This window comes from Oryctolagus cuniculus, chromosome 11 (assembly GCF_964237555.1).
Source record: "Oryctolagus cuniculus chromosome 11, mOryCun1.1, whole genome shotgun sequence".
Classification (NCBI taxonomy): domain Eukaryota; kingdom Metazoa; phylum Chordata; class Mammalia; order Lagomorpha; family Leporidae; genus Oryctolagus; species Oryctolagus cuniculus.
In genome coordinates, this window is record NC_091442.1 from 42,937,205 (window position 1) to 42,959,053 (window position 21,849).

Here is a 21,849-nt window from a genome sequence, read left to right on the forward strand (position 1 = left end):
ATGTAAAACTTAATACTAGAATTGCTTGTTTTCCTTGATTATGGAAAGACGTGGATCACCTGATAACAATTCTAGTTATTTGCTAGGCTTCTGTAAAGAATCCAGTAAAAACACATGGTCCAGATTTAGATCTTAGTAAACTGAGATAATCCAATGATCTTGATTAAGAACTGAGAATAAATAGATGTTAGCCTTCAACCTCTAAGTTAGACAAGTAAGAAAAATGGCTTCCTTAAAAGAGAGTCTGACTAAAAACAAAAACCATTTGGCAGGGATGAAATAGCTACTCCTATAAGGATGGTGTCAGTGTTTTTTGTCAAAATTAAGTTTCACTTTGATCAATCTTTCGCCTGTGCAGTACATGTGCCCCGGTGGTACCCAAGCACTTTTATTTTTCAAGTAGTGTACTTATTTTCTGACAGCTTAAAAACAACTGTGTATGTAAATGTATAACACATTAAACATGTGGCCACATACGTTCTAAAGACAAACGCTAAGTTTACAGGTGGTCCTGGACATGACACAAGTGACCTTAGCCCCTTAAAGCATTCCTCAGCTGTGTGAGGCAGACACACAAAGCAAACAATTCTCTGTATTCTAAACAAGAAACATAAAAATCGTTCAGTGACATCTGGAATTTTTATATGTACCTCTAAAATTTAGAATTGATAGTTTGAGTCTTTAGCTCTTGACACAAAATAAGGAAGTTTTGCTGGTGGCCCTCTTCATAAAGGAGAGGAATTTCTGTTTGGAATGTGAATGAGCCCCAATAGCCCCACCCCAAGGAATTCCAGAGTCAGCTTTTTGATCAAAATTAGCACTCCTCTGTTTTCCTTATCTCAGTATCAACCTTAAAGAAATGAGCAGAATCACTCTTTAGAAAATAGTATAGGTTAGTATTGTGGTCAAAAGAAAGAGAAGACAAGTAAAATCAGAATTCAGTTGATTAATGTGTCCAGAGGAGCAGTCTGAAAAAGCCTGAATTGATAAATTCCTTCCTGCTTGCTCTTGCCGAAGTCCAGAGCGCAGAGATGTGCCCAGAGCTGGCATTCTTCCAAACTCTTGAGCAATATCCCAAGCATCAGTTCACCGTTTTGGTGATAAGCAGAGTGTCTGACTTAGTCTAATTTATAATAAATGTTGACCATAGTAGAAAGGGCAGGAGTTTATTTGTTATAATGTTTTTGGTATGCTGATTTTTTTAATTCTAAAATAGAAGCCATATCTTGTCAGCTCCAGCATCAGAATATTGGAAATGTATGAACGTTTTTAATGTACTTTATATACTGGGACTTAAAAGCATTTCACTTTCATCCCTTTAATTGAGTGGATACTCGAGCTTGATGCCACCTACAGTGAGTCTTTTCTTGACTGTTTTCTATTTTATTTTTACCAATTGAATCATGCTTAGTGTTCTGAGCCTTAGATTCCAAGGGTGCCATCGGGTAGATTGGCATGCTTGTGGGCCTGTGGCTGTGAAGACCCTAGCAGGGCTTAGACCTGCTGCAGGGAATCAGTTGTTGGTGTAGCCGTGGATACAGCAGTCTTCCTGTTTTTAACATGTTTGTCTTATGCTTCATTAAGCTATGCTGTAGACAAATACTACCCTGGTTTTCACTAGGGTTTTGGTTTTTCTTAAGATCTGTTTATTTATTTAAAAGCAGTGGAGTGATAGAGCGGGGGGGTGAGGGAAGATCTTCCATCCACTGTGGTTCTCTCCCTAAATGCCCACACCAGCTGGGGCTGTGGATACCAGGGACCCAGGTATTTGAGGCATTATGTGCTGCCTCCCAGGGTGTGCATTAGCAGGAAGCTGGAAGCTGGATCAGAACTGGAAGAGTCGGGACCATGTGATACAGGTGTCCCATCCCAAGTGGCTTAATCCTTTGGGATACAACGCCTTTCCCCCCTAGTAGGTTTTTGGGTTTGTTTTGTTTTTGTTTTTTTGTTTTTTTGTTTTTTTGTTTTTGGACAGGCAGAGTGGACTGTGAGAGAGAGAGACAGAGAGAAAGGTCTTCCTTTTCCGTTGGTTCGCCCCCCAATGGCCACTGCGGCCTGCACACCACGCTGATCCGAAGCCAGGAGCCAGGTGCTTCTCCTGGTCTCCCATGCAGGTGCAGGACCCAAGCACTTGGGCCATCCTCCACTGCACTCCCGGGCCACAGCAGAGAGCTGGACAGGAAGAGGAGTGGAGCGACTGGGACTAGAACCTGGTGTGCCGGCGCCACAGATGGAGGATTAGCCTATTGAGCCATGGCGCCGGCCCCCTACTAGGTTTTAATTCATTGATTTTAAATTTCCTATAAGCCTTTCATGTACTATTAATCCCAAGTAAACCTGGAGTAGAATAACTTGGTTTCTCTGTCTGAATTCCATTTAACTCTCCAAGTAATTTTCCAGAAGTGATTCTGGTTTTTGCCCGTAGTAGAATTGACCTTTCAAAGACTGACAAATGTAATTATGGTTTAGCGTCACCTCATTCGATGAGATTGTTTCCTCCTCTTCCATGGATGGGACTGTAGCCTGTGCATTTCCCTCTCTGTATGTCTGAGTTTGCCCCCCTTGCTATTCTGTAAGGTGGACTGAAAAGAACAAAGACCCTGGTGCCAGGCTGCTGTTCTGACGTCTTGCTTTTTGTCAGTTTAACTGCACTTTCTAGAGCAGGGCCTCATTCATGAAAGTGGAGGTGATGATCCTTAACTTGCTGAATTGTTGTTTGAAAACTAAATAATATTTTGAAGGCACTAAGGCCACTGCTTATCCTAACAAGGCCTCCCTCTTTTTTTCTCTCATTCCCTCACCAAAAGTCAAGTGGAATATGTAGTATTTCTTGGATTTGTTGAATCTACTGCATTTCCTTTTCTAAACTTTAAAGTCTGAGAGGGAAAAAATCAGGACATGGCAACCATGTCAGACTGTCCTGTTACCAAAAACAAACCAAAAAAGGTACAGGAGAATGTCCCTGTCCCTGCAAACTGCATATAATAGCCAATTCATTATTTTAACTTGAGTGTGCCTTAATTTTCATTCCTTGTCAGTCACTAATCCTGTTTGTTAAAGGATTCCCCCATCTATTGTTATTGTAAGTTTTTGTTTGTAAAAGAACTTTAAGCAGAAGCACAGTTCCCTAAGTTTTAATGGTTTTATTTTTCACAATCAGTTAACTTACTGAAGTTTACAGTTAAATACAAGTGGGATAATACAAGTGTGGACCTTTAGCCCCTGGATCTTTGTCCTAATTCTACTATAAATACTTCATTATAAGCCATTTTACTGGGGCCGGAGCTATGGCGTAGGTTAAGCCTTCACCTGCAGCACTGGCATCCCATATGGGCACCGGTTCATGTCCTAGCTGCCCCTCTGTTGATCCAGCTCTCTGCTAATGGCCTGGGGAAGCAGTAGAAAATGACCCAAGTGCTTGGGCTCCTGCACCCACATGAGAGACCTGGAAGAAGCTCCTGGCTCCTGGCTTCAGATCGGCCTAGCTCCGGCCATTGCAGCCGTTTGTGGAGTGAACCAGCAGATGAAAGACTTCTTTCCCTGTGTCCCTCTGTCTGTAATTCTGCCTCTCAAATAAATAAATATTTTTCTAAAAAATTCATTTTATTGTATATACTGTTCTATCCCTTTGGTTTCAAAGTGCATCCTGTGGTTTTACAAGAGGCTGAGGCCGGCGCCACGGCTCAATAGGTTAATCCTCCACCTAGCGGTGCCGGCACACTGGGTTCTAGTCCCAGTCGGGGTGCCGGATTCTGTCCTGATTGCCCCTCTTCCAGGCCAGCTCTCTGCTGTGGCCAGGGAGTGCAGTGGAGGATGGCCCAAGTGCTTGGGCCCTGTACCCCGTGGGAGACCAGGAGAAGCACCTGGCTCCTGCCTTCGGATCAGCGAGGTGCGCCGGCCGCAGCACACCAGCCGTGGTGGCCATTGGAGGGTGAACCAACGGCAAAAGGAAGACCTTTCTCTCTGTCTCTCTCTCTCACTATCCACTCTGCCTGTTTAAAAAAAAAAAAGAGGCTGAAATTTGGTGTCTTTTTTTATTATTATTATTATTTTATTTGACAGGTAGAGTTATAGACAGTGAGAGAGAGAGAGAAAGGTCTTCCCTCCGTTGGTTCACTCCCCAAATGGCCGCTACCACTGGCGCTGTGCCGATCCAAAGCCAGGAGCCAGGTGCCTCTTCCTGGTTTCCCATGCGGGTGCAGGAGCCCAAGCACCTGGGCCATCCTCCACTGCTCTCCCTGGCCACAGCAGAGAGCTGGACTGGAAGAGGAGCAACCGGGACTAGAACCCTGCACCCATATGGGATGCTGGAGCCACAGGTGGAGGATTAGCCACGTGAGCCACAGCACCGGCCCTGAAATTTGGTGTCTTGAAGATTGTCACTTAAAGGAAATTTCTGTATAATTTTAATTTTATCATTTTTAGAATTATTTTTTACTATCTTTTTCTCTTGATTTCCTTTTTAGACATTTTCTTGCAAGGGAGACGGTTCCATGAAGCCTTGGAAAGCATACTTCTACCCCAGGTGAACTCCCAAGGGAGAGGTGAGGATCTCCTCGAATGTGGCTACATCGAAAGTGTCCAGCATGTTCTGAAAGACGTCAGTGGAGTGCGAGCTCTGGAAAGTGCAGTTCAACATGAGACCTTGAAGTACGCGGGTCTGCTGGACTGTGTGGCTGAGTATCAGTAAGTGTGACTTTGTCTTCCTCATAGGCTGGGAGTGAATTAATGCAGCGGGGACAGATGGTGCCCATCAAAAGGTTCTTTCAATTCCTGCTTCGGGGTGTGCCAATAAGTACTGAAGCCTCTGCCTCTTTAAAGTCAAAAACTACGTGATGTCCAAGAGCTGGATGTGGGCCAGGAGTTGAAGACAGATACAGAGGGAAGCACCTACATACTCCACATCAACTAGTATTCCCAAGTCAACTGTTTGGTGGGGAAGTGGTGTACTGTTCAATATCCGTAGCATGGCCTGCTTTCCCACCCGCATTTCTCTTTCCCTTCCCCCAGGAGGACACATACCATGAGATTCCTGCCTTTCTTTCCTGTTTTCCTAGAGATAGCACTGTGATCTCTTGGCCCTGAAAATCAACTTCCTGGCTTCCAGGCAATGTTTGACACAGACAGGAACTCTGAACTTAGTAAAGCTTCCTGCAGTTTTCATATTGCTGCTGTGTTCATTTTTTCCCGGTGACTCTGGACTCTAAGGGTAGCTATCGACTGCAGGTACCCCCATTCCACATAAAGCGTGTGAGCAGTAAGAACAGGTTGAGGTGGGGAAATCTGTGGGTAAGCCTTGGAGCAGTAGTTTAAATTTAAAAGATCAATGGAATAATCATTAGTCTGGAAACCACTTAGACCACAACCTAACAGCTTTGTGCCATCACTGGCTTCTACCTGACAAGAGTCCTGTGGACCCAGAAATTTAACAGGCTGGGACACCTTTGTTGAAAACTATATTGGCCGGTGCCGTGGCTCAATAGGCTAATCCTCCACCTAGCGGCACTGGCACACCGGGTTCTAGTCCCGGTCGGGGCGCTGGATTCTGTCCCGGTTGCCCCTTTTCCAGGCCAGCTCTCTACTGTGGCCCGGGAAGGCAGTGGAGGATGGCCCAGGTACTTGGCCCTGCACCTGCATGGGAGACCAGGAGAAGCACCTGGCTCCTGCCTTCAGATCAGCGCAGTGTGCCGGTCGCAGCGCGCCAGCCATGGCGGCTATTGGAGGGTGAACCAACGGCAAAAGGAAGACCTTTCTCTCTGTCTCTCTCTCTCTCACTATCCACTCTGCCTGTTAAAAAAAAAAAAAAAAAAAGAAAGAAAGAAAGAAAGAAAGAAAGAAAATAACTATAAATGCATGAGTTTATTTCTGGTCTCTTTATTCAGTTCCATTGATCAGTGTGTCTGCTATTACACCCATAATGTGCTATTTTGTTCCAATCATATAAATATATTTTGAATATTTATTTGTTTTGAAAGGCAGAGTGACAGGAGAGACAAAGAGATCTTCCATCCACTGGTTCACTCCCCAAATTGCCACAACAGCCAGGGCAGGTCTAGGCCAAAGCCAGGAGCCCAGAGCTCCATCTGGGTCTCCCACATGTGTGGAAGGGGCCCAAGCACTCGGGCCATCATTTGCTGCTTTCCCAGGCACATTAGCAAGGAGATGGATAAGAAGCAGAGTAAGCAAGACTCGACCTAGCCCTCCAATGTGGGATGTCAATGTCATAGGCAGTGGCTTAACCTGCTGCACCACCAGTCAAGAAGTATGATGTCTCTATCTTAGTTGTTTTTTTTTTTAACTATTATGATAGATTTATTTATTTATTTATTTGAAAGGCAGAGTTATGGCGAGGTAGAGGCAGAGAGAAAGAGAGGTCTTCCATCTGCTGGTTCACTCCCTAGATGGCTGCAACAGCCAGAGCTGCGCCTATCCAAAGCCAGGAGCCAGGAGCTTCTTCCGGGTCTCCCATGTGGTTGCAGGGGCCCAAGGACTTGGGCCATCTTCTACTGCTTTCCCAGGCCACAGCAGAGAGCTGGATTGGAAGTGGAGCGCCGGGACTCAAACTGGCGCCCATATGGGATGCCAGCACTGCAGACAGCAGCTTCACCCACCATGCCATAGCGCTGCCCCCAGGTTTTAAATTCGTAAAGACATGAACCATCTTCACTGCTGCAGGATCCAAAATAATAACTTATTTATGTTTCTGCATAAAATTGGTGTCTGTTGAATGTTGAGGGTTTGAACCCCACTTTGATTTGAACTGCCAAAATTCATAGTCTTTCATTATGAGGACTTTGCTACTGATGTGTTGTCTTTCATTCTCATAGATACTTGAAAGGAAATCAGCCAAAACAACAGTAGATCTGTTTTCAGTTTCCCTGTCAAGTGGTAAAGGGGAGGAGGCCATGGAAGTCCAAAAGAATTACATGAAAGTTTAGAACCTTGAACTACAAAGGTGGTTTCTCAGCTCTCTCACTGGCCCACATCTGCAGCTCTCATGGATGCCTTTCATGATGCATTTTCCATCTTACCCCCGATGGAGTCTTTTTTTTTAAGTTTTATTTATTTATTTGAAAGAAAGAGTTACAGAGAGGCAGAGGCTGAAAGAGAGAGAGAGAGAAAGTCTTCCATCCACTGGTTCACTCCCCAGTTGGCTGCAACGGCTGGAGCTGAGCCGATCTGAAGCCAGGAACCAGGAGCTTTTTCCAGGTCTCCCACGTGGGTGCAGGGGCCCAAGCACTTGAACCATCTTTACTGCCTTCCCAGGCCATAGCAGAGAGCTGGATCAGAAGTGGAATAGCTGGATCTCAAACTGGTGCCCATATGGGATACTGGCACTGCAGGTGGCAGCTTTACCTATTATACCACAGCGCCAGCCCCCAGTAGGTCCTTTAATGGCCTGTTTGGAAAACGGGGAATAGAAGCAATGGTAGTCGGGTGACAAGTAAAGACATGATACATAAGAGGAGAGTTCACCTCGTGAACTTTTCAGTTTGAACTATCATCTGCTGAGACTTCTGGTTTCTCCTTAGGGGCAAGCTGTGTGTGATTGATTGGAAGACATCAGAAAAACCAAAGCCTTTTCTCCGAAATACATTTGACAACCCACTGCAAGTTGTGGCATATGTGGGAGCCATAAACTATGACGCCAACTATAGCTTCCAGGTCAGGACTCAGGCTTTGCTCAGTGCTTATTTATGCCTACCTAAGACCCTGGGGTCTTTGCTCTGCTCTTATCCCACTGCTGACTCTGTTATTTCTTGTTCTCACCCCACCCCACCCCTTTTGTTTTTCTTCTCCCACTTTAAAACACTTTTCCTGCCTCTTCCTGGCTTCTTAAAAATAGTTCCTTTAATGATCACAGCCCATTCTTCATTGTTTTATCTGTCCTCTCTGTTCTCATGTATCCTGGTGCAGTCTTTCAGCAACCCACCTTAGAAATCGGGTAGGAGATATTCCTGCCAATTGTTCTCTACTGAGTTTGCCCTGGGGTAAGAAGGAAATGAACCTGATGGAGAACTGTGGAATTGCCTGTGTTTCCTCCTAGGTTCAGTGTGGCTTGATTGTGGTGGCCTACAAGGACGGATCCCCTGCCCACCCACATTTCATGGATGCAGAACTCTGTGCCCAGTACTGGGCCAAGTGGCTGCTTCGACTAGAAGAATACACAGAAAAGAAGAACCAGAATGTTCAGAAGCCAGATTAGGGGGCAGGAGGCAGGGCGCCATTTGGAAACATTGCAGCACATTCCTGTAGTTCCAGAAGATACACTGCTGTTTACTGTGATCTAAAGATGGAGGTGCCGCCGGAGCCCAGAGCTACACCAACGTAAGCAGAAGTACTAATTTGTTGAAAGTTATTGCTACCAAAAAGACAGAAAAGCCTAGATTTGGAGAGCTGTAGTTCAGTACTTTAAGTACCAACTGTGCTACCCCTGTTGTTGACCTGAGGAGAGGGCCAGTCTGATTGGCGGTCACCTTGATGTCTTTGTGTCTCCCGGGCAGGATGCCCAGCCTTTGAGTTGAGATCGGAAGGCAGTGAGGCTTGGCGTGCCTAGCGTTTCCCCAGGGCTCACAGGGAGGGAAGCACCGAGTACCCCTTAGGGTGTGTGTGGAGGGCAAACGCACATCAGCCAACCAGCCCTGCCTTTCCTCTCTCCCAAAACGTGGGGCTTGCTCCAATTTCCACTAGGGGAAAAACATTTTAAAAAGAACTCTGCGTGTGATTGCTTCGCCTTGAGTAAGTGCTGCTGTGTAGAAAGACGGAGCATATTTGCTGTGTTCCTTTGCAGTATCCCTTGGCACACCCTCAAATGACCACAGCTGTGTCCAGGGCTCAGTCTGCAGAAGGCCACTGTGGGTGTTTTAGTGACAGTTTCTGCTGTGTACACAGGAAATTTGCCATCTGACATTTTTCAGCTACTAGAGGAACAAAGAAATCCATTAGCTTTTAAGCCTGTGTTTGATATGTAATAAGAAGTATTGCTAGTCATTGGTAGTCATTATTAGGTTTTTGGAAACCTAATAAGTGCCCATTGTAGCCCTGGGGTAGGGTTTCCTATTTTATGAAGTGGGTTTGTTAGCATTTAAGTTACTGTTGCTACCTTAAAATAGTAGACTTCTATGATCACTTTTTTTTCTTTTGTTAGTCATTGTTTATAAGAAATAAAATACAAGATATGAGCAATGAGGCTTTTGCTTTTGTTTATTTAAATCTGTGTTTATAGGCTAATTCTGTCTACTGGGAAATTATTCGGACTTTGTTGTTAAATTCAAAATTTGACCACTGGCCCAGTAGCTTTGGTGAGTCCTTCCAGTTCCCTGTGAATAGCCTGGGAAAAGCAATGGAAGATGGCCCAAGTACTTGGGACCCTGCAACCTACATGGGAGACCTGGAAGAAGCTTCTGGCTCCTGGCTTTGGCCTGGTACAGCCCTGCCGTTGCGGCCATTTAGGGAGTGAACTAGCAGCTGAAAGATCTCTCTCTCTGTCTCTCCCCTTCTCTAAAACGCTTTCAAATAAATAAATAATAAAATCTTTAATTAAAAAAAGAAGAAGAAGAGCTCTCCACCATGGTCCCCTGACAAAAAAGAAGATTCAGACAAGAGAGGACTGAGGGAGGCCTTTGGGTTCATTCAGTACCCTTCAGCATACACCCTCAGGCCCTGTGATTGCCAAAGACAAAGCCTCTACTAACAGATTTTTTTTTTTTTTTGCCACTCTGTTCTGTTATGTGGGGAGCAACTGGGAGCAACTCGGACTAGACTAAGTTACAGGAATTAAGACTTATTCTATGCATCTGCTCTCCCACAATATGGCGCTGGGAGAAAACAGCTTCTACACAGCTGCCTCCAGTTCAGCCAATAAACTGTAGGACTTGCTCCTGATTGGAGGAGAGCAGCGTACTCGGCGTGTGGGCAGCCGAGTTGGGATTGGCAGAGAAGGACTATAAAGGAGGAGAGAGACGGCATGCACCAGGAACATCTAAGGGGAACATCTAAGGGGAACACCTTGTGCAGCCCTGAGAGAGCCGGCCGGCGGTGTGCCGCTCCCCTGCGGAAGTGGGGAAAGTGGCCAGGGGGAACCGCCCTTCCACAGAGGTGGAAGGGACGGCAGCCAACCCGGGAAGAACCAGCAGCAAACCCGGGGAGGGCCGAGCAGACGAAAGAACAGCGCAGGGTCCTGTGTCGTTCCTCCGTGAAGACGGGGAGCGACATAATGGTGCCGTGACTCGGATATGAAGCCTAGGCAGGGCTTAGTGTCGTTCCTCCATGAAGAGGGGGAGCGACATGTTAAAGTCTCATCTCAGAATTTAAGAGACTAGACCCAGCAAAATAGCATTTTAATATAGTTCTGCAATTGGGTTAATCCAAATTCACCTCAGAGCCATCACTTCATCCCAGGAGTCTCTCAAACTAACGGGGACCTGAAGAGTTCCATTAGCTGGGCCCTCAGAGGAGCCCCAGGGAGGTGCTGTGGTCGGTAGAACAAAGCAGGTACACTCTTTGGACCACTCAAGGGCTCACCAGTTCCCACACTCCTTGGATCTCACCCATTAACAGCAGTGTCAGTCCCGAGAGGGATTGACAATGAAAAGTCACCAGCACTCCTAAGACATAGGAGAAGAAAAAGACAGTTTTCCAAGAACTGACAAGGTGTTACTGGATTTTGGGGTACCACCCCTCCCCCTAAGTGATACACAGCACACTAAACTTCAGTGAAAAGCAACTGCAGATGTACAGTAAGGCAAGTCTGTCCGATTAAGGCTAGTGAAGATTTTTGCTTCCTTTCTGGAGCAGAGCACAGCCCTACAGTCTGGAGAGATGAACTAAGATTCAGAGCAAACCGCATTCCTTTTCCTCTGCATTCCTGATACATTCCACAGCTCACAAAACCATGCTGGCACTGAACCAAGTTTCAGGGTTTTTTTTTTTTAATTTGCTTAAAATTTATTTATTTGAAAGAGCAACAGAAAGACAGAGGGAGAGGCACAGAGATCTTCCACCTGCTGGTTCGCTCCTCAAATGGCTGCAATGACCAGGGCTGGGCCAGGCCAAAGCCAGGAGCTTCTTCCAGGTCTCCAGCATGGGTGCAAGGACCCATGCACTTGGGCCATCCTCTGCTGCTTTCCCAAGCACATTATCTGGGAGCTGGATGGGAAATGAAGCAGCAGGGTCTCAAATCAGCACCCATGTGGGATGTCAACGTTGTAGATAGCATCTTAACTGGCTATGCTACAACATAAAACCCCCAAGTTTCAGTTTCTTAAAAAACTTATTTAAAAGAGATATTAGGGCCAGTGCTGTGGCACAGCGGGTTAACGCCTGGCCTAAAGCGCCGACATCCCATATGGGTGCCAGTTTGAGTCCCGGCTGCTCCACTTCCAATCCAGCTCTCTGCTATGGCCTGGGAAAGCAGTAAGAAGATGGCCCACAGCTCTCTGCTGTGGCCAGGGAGTGCAGTGGAGGATGGCCCAAGTACTTGGGCCCTGCACCCCATGGGAGACCAGAAGAAGTACCTGGCTCCTGCCATCGGATCAGCGCGGTGTGCCAGCCGCAGCGCGCCAGCCGCGGCGGCCATTGGAGGGTGAACCAACAGCAAAGGAAGACCTTTTTCTCTCTCTCTCTCTCACTGTCCACTCTGCCTGACCAAAAAAAAAAAAAAAAAAAAAAAGAAGAAGAAGAAGAAGGAGAAGAAGGAGAAGGCCGGCGCTGCGGCAGAATCTGTCCCGGTTGCCCCTCTTCCAGGCCAGCTCTCTGCTGTGGCCCGGGAGTGCAGTGGAGGATGGCCCAAGTGCTTGGGCCCTGCACCCCATGGGAGACCAGGAGAAGTACCTGGCTCCGGCCATCGGATCAGCGCGGTGCCCCGGCCGCAGCGCGCCGGCAGCGGCAGCCATTGGAGGGTGAACCAACGGCAAAAGGAAGACCTTTCTCTCTGTCTCTCTCTCTCACTGTCCACTCTGCCTGTCAAAAAAAAAAAAAAGAAGATGGCCCAAGTCCTTGGGTTCCTACACCTGCGTGGGAGACCCGGAGGAAGCTCCTGGCTCCTGGCTTCGGATCGGCACAGCTTCAGCTGTTGCGGCCATTTGGGGAGTGAACCAGCGGATGGAAGACTTCTCTCTCTAACTCTCTGCTTCTCCTCTCTCTGTAACTCTGACTTTCAAATAAATAAATAAATCTTAAAAAAAAAAAAAGTCAGAAATATCTTTTATTCACTGGATCACTCCCCAAATATGCACAACAGCCAGGGCCGGGCCAGGCTGAAAACAGGAGCCTGGAACTCAATACAGGTCTCGCAGGTGAGTAGAAGGGCCCAAGTACTTGACCCATCACCTGTTGCCTTGCAAGTGTGCATCAGCAGGAAGCTGGATTGGAAGCAGAGCTGGGACTCCAACCCAGGGACTCTGAAATGGGATGCAAGTTTCTTTTTCTTTCTTTCTCTTTTTTTAAGATTTTATCTATTTGAGGGGCAGCACTGTGTTGTAGCAGGTTAAAACGCTGGCCTGCAGCACCAGCATCCCATATGGGTGCAGGTTCAAGTCCCAGCTGCTCCACTTCCAATCCAGCTCCCCGCTAATGCGCCTGGGAAAGCTGCGGAGGATGGCCCAAGTGCTTGGGCCCCTGCACCCATGTGGGAGACCCAGAAGAAGCTCCTGGCTCCTAGCTTGAGATCGGCCCAGCTCCGGCCATTGTGGCCATTTGGGGACTGAACCAGCAGATGGATGACCCCTCTCTTTCTGTCTCTACCTCTCTCTGGAACTCTTTCAAATAAATAAAAATAAATCTTAAAAAAAAAATTGTTTCTATTTGAAAGAGAGTAACACATCTTCCATCTGATGGTTCATTTCCCCAAATTCCTGCAGCACCTGGGTCTGGGCCAGGGTGAATCCAGAAGCCAACAGCTCCATTTATTTCTCCCACATGGGTGACGGGGACTCAAGCACTTGGGCCATCAGCTGCTGCTTCCCAGGCACATTAGCAGCGAGCTGGATCAGAGACAGAGTGGCCAGGACTCAAACTGGCATTCTGATATGGGATGCAGGCATATCAGCTTACAGTTCTCGCCCATCTTAACCACCGTGCCAAACACCTGCCTCCCCAGTTTTCAAAAGTCTTTCCCCAAAAATGATGGGCTGTTTCTCTGCTTAGACCTGGCTTCTTCTTTGGAGCCGTTAGGCTCTGATAGTCTGAGAACATCAACCTCTGTAAACATACTATCTTTCTAGGAAAACTTGTCAGCATAGGGCCTAAGGTTTTATATGTGTTGACCTAGTAAATACAGAACAAGGGTTAGTCATAAGTCATTGTGTTTCTAGGTAACCAGTTTGCCTACTGGCTTTACAAGGACTCAACCGGAAGGGTAATTTGTTTTAACAACTGGGACTTTCCACCTGAGCAATTAAACATTTGATTATAACCTACCTACCCCCTCAACCAGTAAGTGAAGCGAGGGAGTAGTTGGAGCTTCTATTTTTAAAGAAACACATAAGTGGTTTCTATCTGGTGCATAAAGAAAAACAGCCTTAAAATAAACCGTTCAATTGACAAATAAAAGGCAGAACTGACTCTGGGAGCAGCAGAAGCCTAAAAGTTAAGCAAACACATGCTACTGCTGGAAGTTTCACCTTCTGATCCCCTGAAGTTACTGAGACTACCGAAGGGACCTTAGGAAATCTCTGGGGAGAGCCCCCTGATTGAGCAAAAGGCTTGGATGTCACCTGGACAATAACAGTTGTCAGATTTGAGTAACACGTTTATGAAGATTCAATCAAAAATGCCATTCTGGGTTAGGGTTTGAGGTTTTGTTTCTTTTTTTCTTTTTGCTCAAGAGGAATCTCTAGGGAGAAAAATAGACAGATATGAAATAAATAGAATATGAAATAAATAGACCATTAAAGATCAAGCCTTTGTCTCTGTTTCCCTAATCCCACTTCCCTCTGAGACGGCCACCATCATAAATTGGGTGTGTCTCCTTTTTATAGTTTGACTCCATGTACTGGGCTCCGTGAATAACACAGCTTTGCTTTCTGCTTTTAGTGTTTGTTTTGCTTTGTCTCGGCGTCTGATTTTGAGAAATACCCAAGGTGACCACCCCAAAGCCCCACGCATTGGTTTTACCACTCTGCGATGTTCCCTCGTTCTTTCTTGCCATGCTCCGGGACCGTTAGGGTAACGGCGTTTCACTGCTACACATGGGGCTGCACTGAACACCGCTATGTGTCTCCCAGTACACATGAGGCACGTGCATGGCTCTGTGACCTACCAGCTCTGTGACTTTGGCCAAGTCACCTGCCCTTCCTGTGCCTGATTTCCTCATTTGTAATCTGGTGGAACATAATAGCACCTGCTTCTTGGAGTTGTGGGGATTCAATGAGGCAAGCACTTAGAGCAGTGTCTGGTGCACAGTAGGGACAAAATGTTTGCCTTCATTGCAATTACCAAATGATCAGACCTAGACCTGCTGCTGGATGACGCGCGTCAACACCACCACCAAATTCCTCCCCGAAATGTTGATTTCAGCTTATACACTCCCAGGTGGTATCTTAAATGCCCTGATTTTCTTTTCTTTTCTTTTTTTTTCCCCAAATTGTACATCTCTTCCCTCTCTTATTCCCACTCTTATATTTAACAGGGATCACCTTTCAGTTAAGTTTCAACACTAAAGAATAACTGTGTATTAATTACAGAATTCAACCAATTGTATTAAGTAGAACAAACAAACAAAAAATACTAGAAGGGATAAAGTATTAAGTTGTTCATCAACAGTCAGGAAATGCCCTGATTTTCTACATGGTCTTTTACACAGAATTTTGAGACTCTTTGGCCTCTCCGGCCTGATGGGTTAAAAAAAAAATTCATTCTTTATTTGGATCAGTTTAGTCCTTGAATACAATCTGCTTTAGAACAGGATTGCCATCTAGTGGTAAGCGCAAGCACTGCATTTATGGGGCAGAAGCCAAAAGTGGGCAGACCTTGTCTTTTGGAATGATTTGGGCGTTTTGGTCGTTAACACAGATCTAGCTTGAATAAGTTCAACTACTAAGAGGAGAGCACTGTGGCATAGCGCGTAAAAAGCCACCGCCTGCAGTACCAGCATCCCATATGGGCACCGGTTCAAATCCCGGCTGCTCCACTTGCAATCCAGCTCTCTGCTATGGCCTGGGAAAGCAGTAGAAGATGGATCAAGTCCTTGGACCCCTGCACCCACATGGGAGACCCAGAAGAAGCTCCTGGCTCCTAGCTTCGGATCGGCTCAACTCTGGCTGTTGCAGCCATCTGGGAAGTGAACCTGTGGATGGAGGACCTGTCTCTCTCTCTCTGTGACTTTGCCTTTCAAATAAATAAATATTTTTTAAAAATAATAATAAGCTCAACTACACGAGAACTCTCCCATTATCTAATCCCTATTTTAGGCAGTTTGTCCTTCCCATTTTTTCTACAACAATACTGCCTTTCCTCTAAGTCCATGATGAAGGAAAACTATGCACAGCCCAAGAAAAAAATGCATCTGGGTCACTGGCTCAGAAGAGAAGACATAAATCAGGAACAAGCCTACTTAGCAAACTGGCAGGAGACTGTAGCTACAGCCTGGTGGCTTTTCTTGAGCAGTGCCACATCAGCGGGAGAGAGGCAACATGGATACCCCCCAGTCCCATCACACATTCCCCACACAGGATTGAACCAAGTGCTTACAGGAGCTCCAGTTAAAAGTCCCTCCGGCACTGCGGCTCAATAGGCTAATCCTCCACCTAGCGGCGCCGGTACACTGGGTTCTAGTCCGGGTCGGGGCACCGGATTCTTTCCTGGTTGCCCCTCTTCCAGGCCAGCTCTCTGCTGTGGCCCAGGAAGGCAGTGGAGGATGGCCCAAGTGCTTGGGCCCTGCACCCCATGGGAGACCAGGAGAAGCACCTGGCTCCTGCCTTCGGATCAGAGCGGTGCGCCGGCCGCAGAGCGCCGGCCGTGGCGGCCATTGGAGGGTGAACCAACGGCAAAAGGAAGACCTTTCTCTCTGTCTCTCTCTCTCACTATCCACTCTGACTGTAAAAAAAAAAAAAAAAAAAAAAAAAAATCCCTCCAAATCTGCTTTGGAAAAAAAGGGGGTGGGGGTGGTGCAGCAGGTTCAGCTGCCCGTTGGGTTGCCAGTATTCCGTATCATCAATAGGCTAATCTTCCGCCTTGCGGCGCCGGCACCCCAGGTTCTAGTCCCGGTCGGGGCGCCGGATTCTGTCTTGGTTGCCCCTCTTCCAGGCCAGCTCTCTGCTGTGGCCCAGGAGTGCAGTGGAGGATGGCCCAAGTGCTTGGCCCTGCACCCCATGGGAGACCAGGAGAAGCACCCGGCTCTTGGCTTTGGATCAGTGCGGTGCGCTGCCTGCAGCGTGCCGGCCGCGGCGGCCATCAGAGGGTGAACCAACGGCAAAGGAAGACCTTTCTCTCTGTCTCTCCCTCTCCTACTGTCCACTCTGCCTGTAAAAAAGAAAAAAAAAAGAGAAAGAAAGAAAAAATATGTATACATAAATATATATATTTGCATACATATGTATATACATTTTTAAAAAACAACAAAGCTGCCTTGGACAGTCTGCCGTGAATGTTTCTAAAAGCATGGTCTAAAAGGATTTAGGAGTGCATAAATGCTATGTATTAATCTTCAAAGACAGCTATTTGAAAAGATATGTACAAAAATACGTATGAAAGGGTATCAAAAAACAATGCTGCTGGGGTGATCATTCGGCATTACAGTTTAGATACGGCTTACGATGCCTGAAACCCATATTGTAGGGCTGGGTTCAAGTCCAGCTTCCTGCTAATGCAGACCCCAAGAGGCAGCAGGTGATAATGGCTCAAGTGGTTGGGTCCCTGCCACCAGGCGGAGGATTCATACGGAGTTTTTGGCTATCGACTTCAGCCTAACCTTGGTGTTATGGGTGTTTGGGGAGTGAACCAACAGATGGAAGTTATCTCTCTCTCACTGCCTTAAATAAGAATTTAAAAGGAAAATGCTGCTGAACTGTTATCTAATATGGCTTAAACACTGTCGCTAAAGCTAATGAGATAGTAAAAGTTATAAAAAAAAAAAAAAAGAAGTCTAAAGAACGCAAGCACAGGTCACCTAATTAGAAGCATCCACTTGGGCCCACCTGCCTGCAGCACCAAGCTCCTACCCATTTCTTTTTTTAAAACTTTTTTTTAATATTTATTTATTTGGAAGTCAGAGTTACACACACAGAAGGAGAGGCAGAGAGAGAGAGGTCTTCTATCCACTGGTTCACTCCCTAATTGGCCATCTTCTACTGCTTACCCAGGCCACAGCCGAGAATTGGATTGGAAGTGGAGTAACCAGGTCTCGAACCAGCGCCCATATGGGATGCTGCAGGCAGCGGCTTTACCCACTATGCCACAGCGCCGGCCCCTCCTACGCATTTCTAAGCTGCTGCTTATGCTGGTGCCTTTGCCTAAAATAACTTCCCTTCTTCCCTTTGTTCAGCCATGTCTGAATTGTCTAAGGACTTGAACTTGAACTCAAGCCTACTGATGTCCAGCTTATGTCCTGCCCGCTTACTCCCAGGAAACAAGATGGTGGAGTGCAGGAAGCAGGGGCTCAGAGTAAGATAAACACGGGTTTAAATCCCAGCCCAGCCATGTCAGGTGAGTCATGTTAACTCTCCACACCTGTCTCCTCATCCGTAATTTGGGGAGAGTACTGACCTAAGCGTTGCTGGACATTTAACGTGGGAAAATGTGTGACAAATGCTGCACATGGTGTAGGCACCAGGCAAGTAGTAACTCCTTCCTCCTAGGAGCTCCTGAGCGCCATGGTGCCATCGTTTTCCCCGCCCACTTTGACTCACATTTGTGTTCTACCTGTCCATCACTGTCCCCATTCATGGGAAACACCTGCAGTGCTGGGCAGACGTGGAACACCCAGTACATATGCTTTGCATGCCTATACACTGCTTATTAAATGAGCTGTCCTACAGGCCACCACTTTATTTTCCATGACTGCAATCAGCGGTCAGATGTGGGTATTTTTCTTAATCCCAGGCTCGGCTAGTAACTGCAGAACATGATACAGGGTACAGGTGGTCACAAGTTGAGAGAATTGGGTGCACCTTGAATTCCAAGTCAAGAAAGAGGAACATGTAGACAAAAGCCACCGAAGAATGTTCTAAGAGAGAGAGGTCGGGGCCAGCGCTGTGGCATAGCAGGTAAAGCTGCTGCCTGTAGTGGCAGCATCCCATATGGGTGCCAGTTGGAGTCCTGGCTGCTCTACTTCCAATCCTGCTCTCTGCGATGGCCTGGAAACGCAGTGGAGGATAGCCCAAATCCTTGGGCCTCTGCACTCGCGTGGGAGACCCAGAAGAAACTCCTGGCTCCTAGTTTCAGATCAGTCCAGCTCTGGCCGTTGCAGCCATTTAGGGAGTGAACCAGTGGATGGAAGACCTCTATCTCTCTCTCTTTCTCTCTCTGCCTCTCCTTCTCTCTCTGTGTAACTCTGACTTTCAAATAAATCAATCTGAGAGAGAGAGAGAGAGAGAGAACTCACCGATGGGACGAACAGCAGAAAAAGAGTGGGGGATCAGAGTGGCTCACCAGAGTCGGGGTGGTTAGTGCTGAACAGCTAAGGCTGCGGGCTCCCTGGTGAGTGCAGAGATTGGAGTCAGTAAGCCAAGGCTTGTGAAACGGGGCTGTGAGGCAGGACGGGGAGGCGATGCTGAGAAAATCACGGGATTGGGGGTTAGTTGTGTCGGTTTCCCCAGAGAGTCCATGAATACAGACTGCAGGGAGCAGGGAGCGTGGCTCAGTCTGAGTCTGGAGGCCTCAGAAGAAGGGAAGGGCACGTCGTGAAAGTCCCAGCCTGAGGCCAAAGGCCTAAAAACCAGCGGGCCGCTGGCCTAAGTCCCAAAGTGCAAAGGCCAGAGAACCGCAAGTTCTGATGTGCAAGGGCAGGAAAAGAAGGGTGTTCCAGGGGCCCGTGCTATGGCTTAGTGGGTAAAGCCACCATCCGTAGCACTGGCATCCCACATGGGCACCCATTCGAGTCCCTGCTGCTCCACTTCCGCTCCAGCTCCTTGGTAATGCGACTGAGAAAGCAGTGGAAGATGGTTCAAGTGCTTGGGCCCCTACGCCATTGTGAGAGACCTGGAAGAAGCTCCTGGATCCTGGCTTCAGCCTGGCTCAGTCATGGCCGTTGTGACCATTTGGGAAGTGAATCAGTGGATGGATGATCTCTTTCTCTAATCTCTCTCTCTGTAATTCTTTCACATAAATAAAATAAATCTTTAAAAAAAAAAAAAAGTGGGGCTGGCCCTGTGGCACAGCGGGTAAAGCCACTGGCTGCAGTGCCAGCATCCCATATGGGCACTGGTTCGAGTCCTGGCTGCTCTTCTTCCAATCCAGCTCTGCTGTGGCCTGGGAAAGCAGTAGAAGATGGCCCAAGTCCTTGGGCCCCTGTGCCCATGTGAAGACCAAGAAGAAGCTCCTGGCTCCTGGCTCCTGGCTTCAGATCAGCTCAGCTCCGGCCGTTGCAGCCAATTAGGGAGTGAACCAGCAGATTTAAGACCTCTCTCTGGCTCTCTCTCTCTCTCTGGCTCTTTTTCTTTCTGTGTGTAACTCTGACTTTCAAATAAATAAATAAGTCTTTTAAAAGAAGGAGGAGGAGGAGGAGGAGGAGAATAATGTTCCAGGAGGATGAGGAGGAGGAGAATAATGTTCCAGGAGGAGGAAGAGGAGGAGGAGGAGAATAATGTTCCAGGCTTCAGGAGAGAGACAGAGGGAAGGGCACCGTTCCTCCACCCAGGTCCTCAGCTGATTGGGTGGTGCTCCAGTGGGTGAGAGCGGGTCTTCCTTCTTAGTCCACAGATCCAAATGCCAGTTTCCGGCCATCGCAGCTTTACCAGCTGTCTCGGTGTCCCTCCATCCAATGAATCTGCCACCTAAATCATTTTATCACCCAACAAACGTTAAACTTAAGTGCCTGCATATGTCGTGAGCTAGCTTTGTGCAGAACACGGGGGATACAAGACAGATGGGGAGGTCATCATCCAGAAGAGAGCAGACAACTAACAAGGGAGAAATGAGTAAGAAAGTCGCAGAATGGCTGTTGCCCTGAAGAAATGGAGACTCACTGAGCCAGCGAGGGGAATTTCAAGTCTGGGTTGTGGGTCAGAGGGGGCTCCTCCAAGGATGACATACGATGGTATGTCAGCATGTTCAAACAAAAATGGAGTTTGAAATAAGAGCTTGGCACGGGTGTTGCAGCACTTCAGGTTAAGCCACCACTGGAGATGTCTGCATCCCATGTTGGAGTGCCTGGTCTGAGTCCCAGCTACTCCAAAGCTTCAGATCTGGTTTCCTGCTAATACACCTGGGAGGCAGCTGATGATGGCCTAAATACTTGGGTCCCTGCCACTGAAGTGGGAGACCCAGATGAAGTTCCAGCCTCCTGATTGCAGCCCGGCCCAGCCCAGCCCTGTGTGTATGGAAGAGTGAGCCAGCAAATGGAAGATATCTTTCTCTGTATGTCTCTCCTCTCTCTCTCTCTCTCTCTGCCTTTCAAATAAATAAACACATTTTAAAATATGAGTTTATTTTGGTACAAAATTTTCTAGAAATCTATGTTTTAAATATTTGTTTTTATTTATTTATTAGAATTATTTTATTTCTTTGAAAGACAGAGTTACAGAGAGAGGTAGAACCAGAGAAAGAGAGGTCCTCCATTCCACTGGTTCACTCCCCAAATGACAGTAACGGCCAGAGCTGAGCCGATCCAAAGCCAGGAGCCAGGAGCTTCCTCCAGGTCTCCCACATGGGTGCAGTGGCCCAAGGACTTGGGGCCATCTTCCACTGCTTCCCCAGGCCACAGAAGAGAGCTGGATTGGAAGAGGAGCAGCTGGGACTAGAACCAGCGTCCACATGGGATGCTGGCACTACGGGCTGGGGCTTTAACGCACTGCGCCACAGCGCTGGCCCCCTAGCAATCTATTCATAGCTTTTTCATAAATAGGCATTTCCCATGTATTATGAAAAAAATAATTTGCATCCCCAATTTTGTTGTACCAAAGTAAATTCGTGCTTTTTTTTTTTAATTCAAAAGACACATTGAAAGAGAGAGAGAGAGAGAGAGAGAGAGAGAGAGAGCTCCCATCTGCTGTTTCAGTCTTCAAATACCCACAATAGCCAGGACTGCACCAGGCCAAAGCCAGGAGCTGGGGAACTCCATCCAGGTATCCCATGTGAGTGGCAGGGACTCAAGTACTCAAGCCATCACCAGTCCCTCCTAGGATCTACATTGTCCAAGAAGCGGGAATCAGGAGCCAGAGCTGGGTATGAGCCAGGCACACCAGTGTGGGTTGTAGGCATCTTAACTAGCATTAAGAGCACTATGCCAAACACCACCCCTAAATAATACTTCTTGTAAAAAAAATTTCCTTTTATTTATTTGAAAGAGTGGCAGAATTTTCTGTCTACTAGTTCACTCCTAAATGCCTGCAACAGCCAAGGCTGGGCCAGACCAAAACCTGGAACTCCAGCCAGATCTTCCAAATGAATGGCAAGGACCCAAGTATGTAAGCCATCATCGGCTGCCTCCCAGGATTGCATTAGCAGGAAGCTGGGCTGGGGGTGGGGAGTGAAGTAGCCAGGACTTGAACCAGAACTGCCCTATGGAATGCACACATTCTGAGCCACAGCTTAATCCACTGCATCACAGTGCCCGCTCTTAAACTCATACTTCTAATTCCATTTTTCCATGAGCTTTGTGAAGTAAAATCATGTAAGATTAAAGCTGATGGATGAAACGTGGCCAGCATCATGATGGACCACAGGAACCACATCCCAGCAGACAGGGATGGG

The 21,849-nt window shown here is 47.2% G+C and overlaps 1 protein-coding gene across 1 annotated transcript in view; it reads left to right on the top strand.

The window, feature by feature from the left end:
* MGME1 (mitochondrial genome maintenance exonuclease 1) overlaps positions 1-9,190 on the top strand; it is a 10,661-nt gene extending 1,471 nt beyond the window's left edge. Inside the window, exons 3-5 of the mRNA XM_051845360.2 lie at positions 4,467-4,686; positions 7,533-7,665; positions 8,048-9,190. Of these exons, the coding sequence (XP_051701320.1) occupies positions 4,467-4,686; positions 7,533-7,665; positions 8,048-8,206 (512 nt within the window). The 3' untranslated portion in view covers positions 8,207-9,190. The remainder of the gene's footprint in view (positions 1-4,466; positions 4,687-7,532; positions 7,666-8,047) is intronic.
* The last annotated feature ends 12,659 nt before the right edge of the window (positions 9,191-21,849 follow it).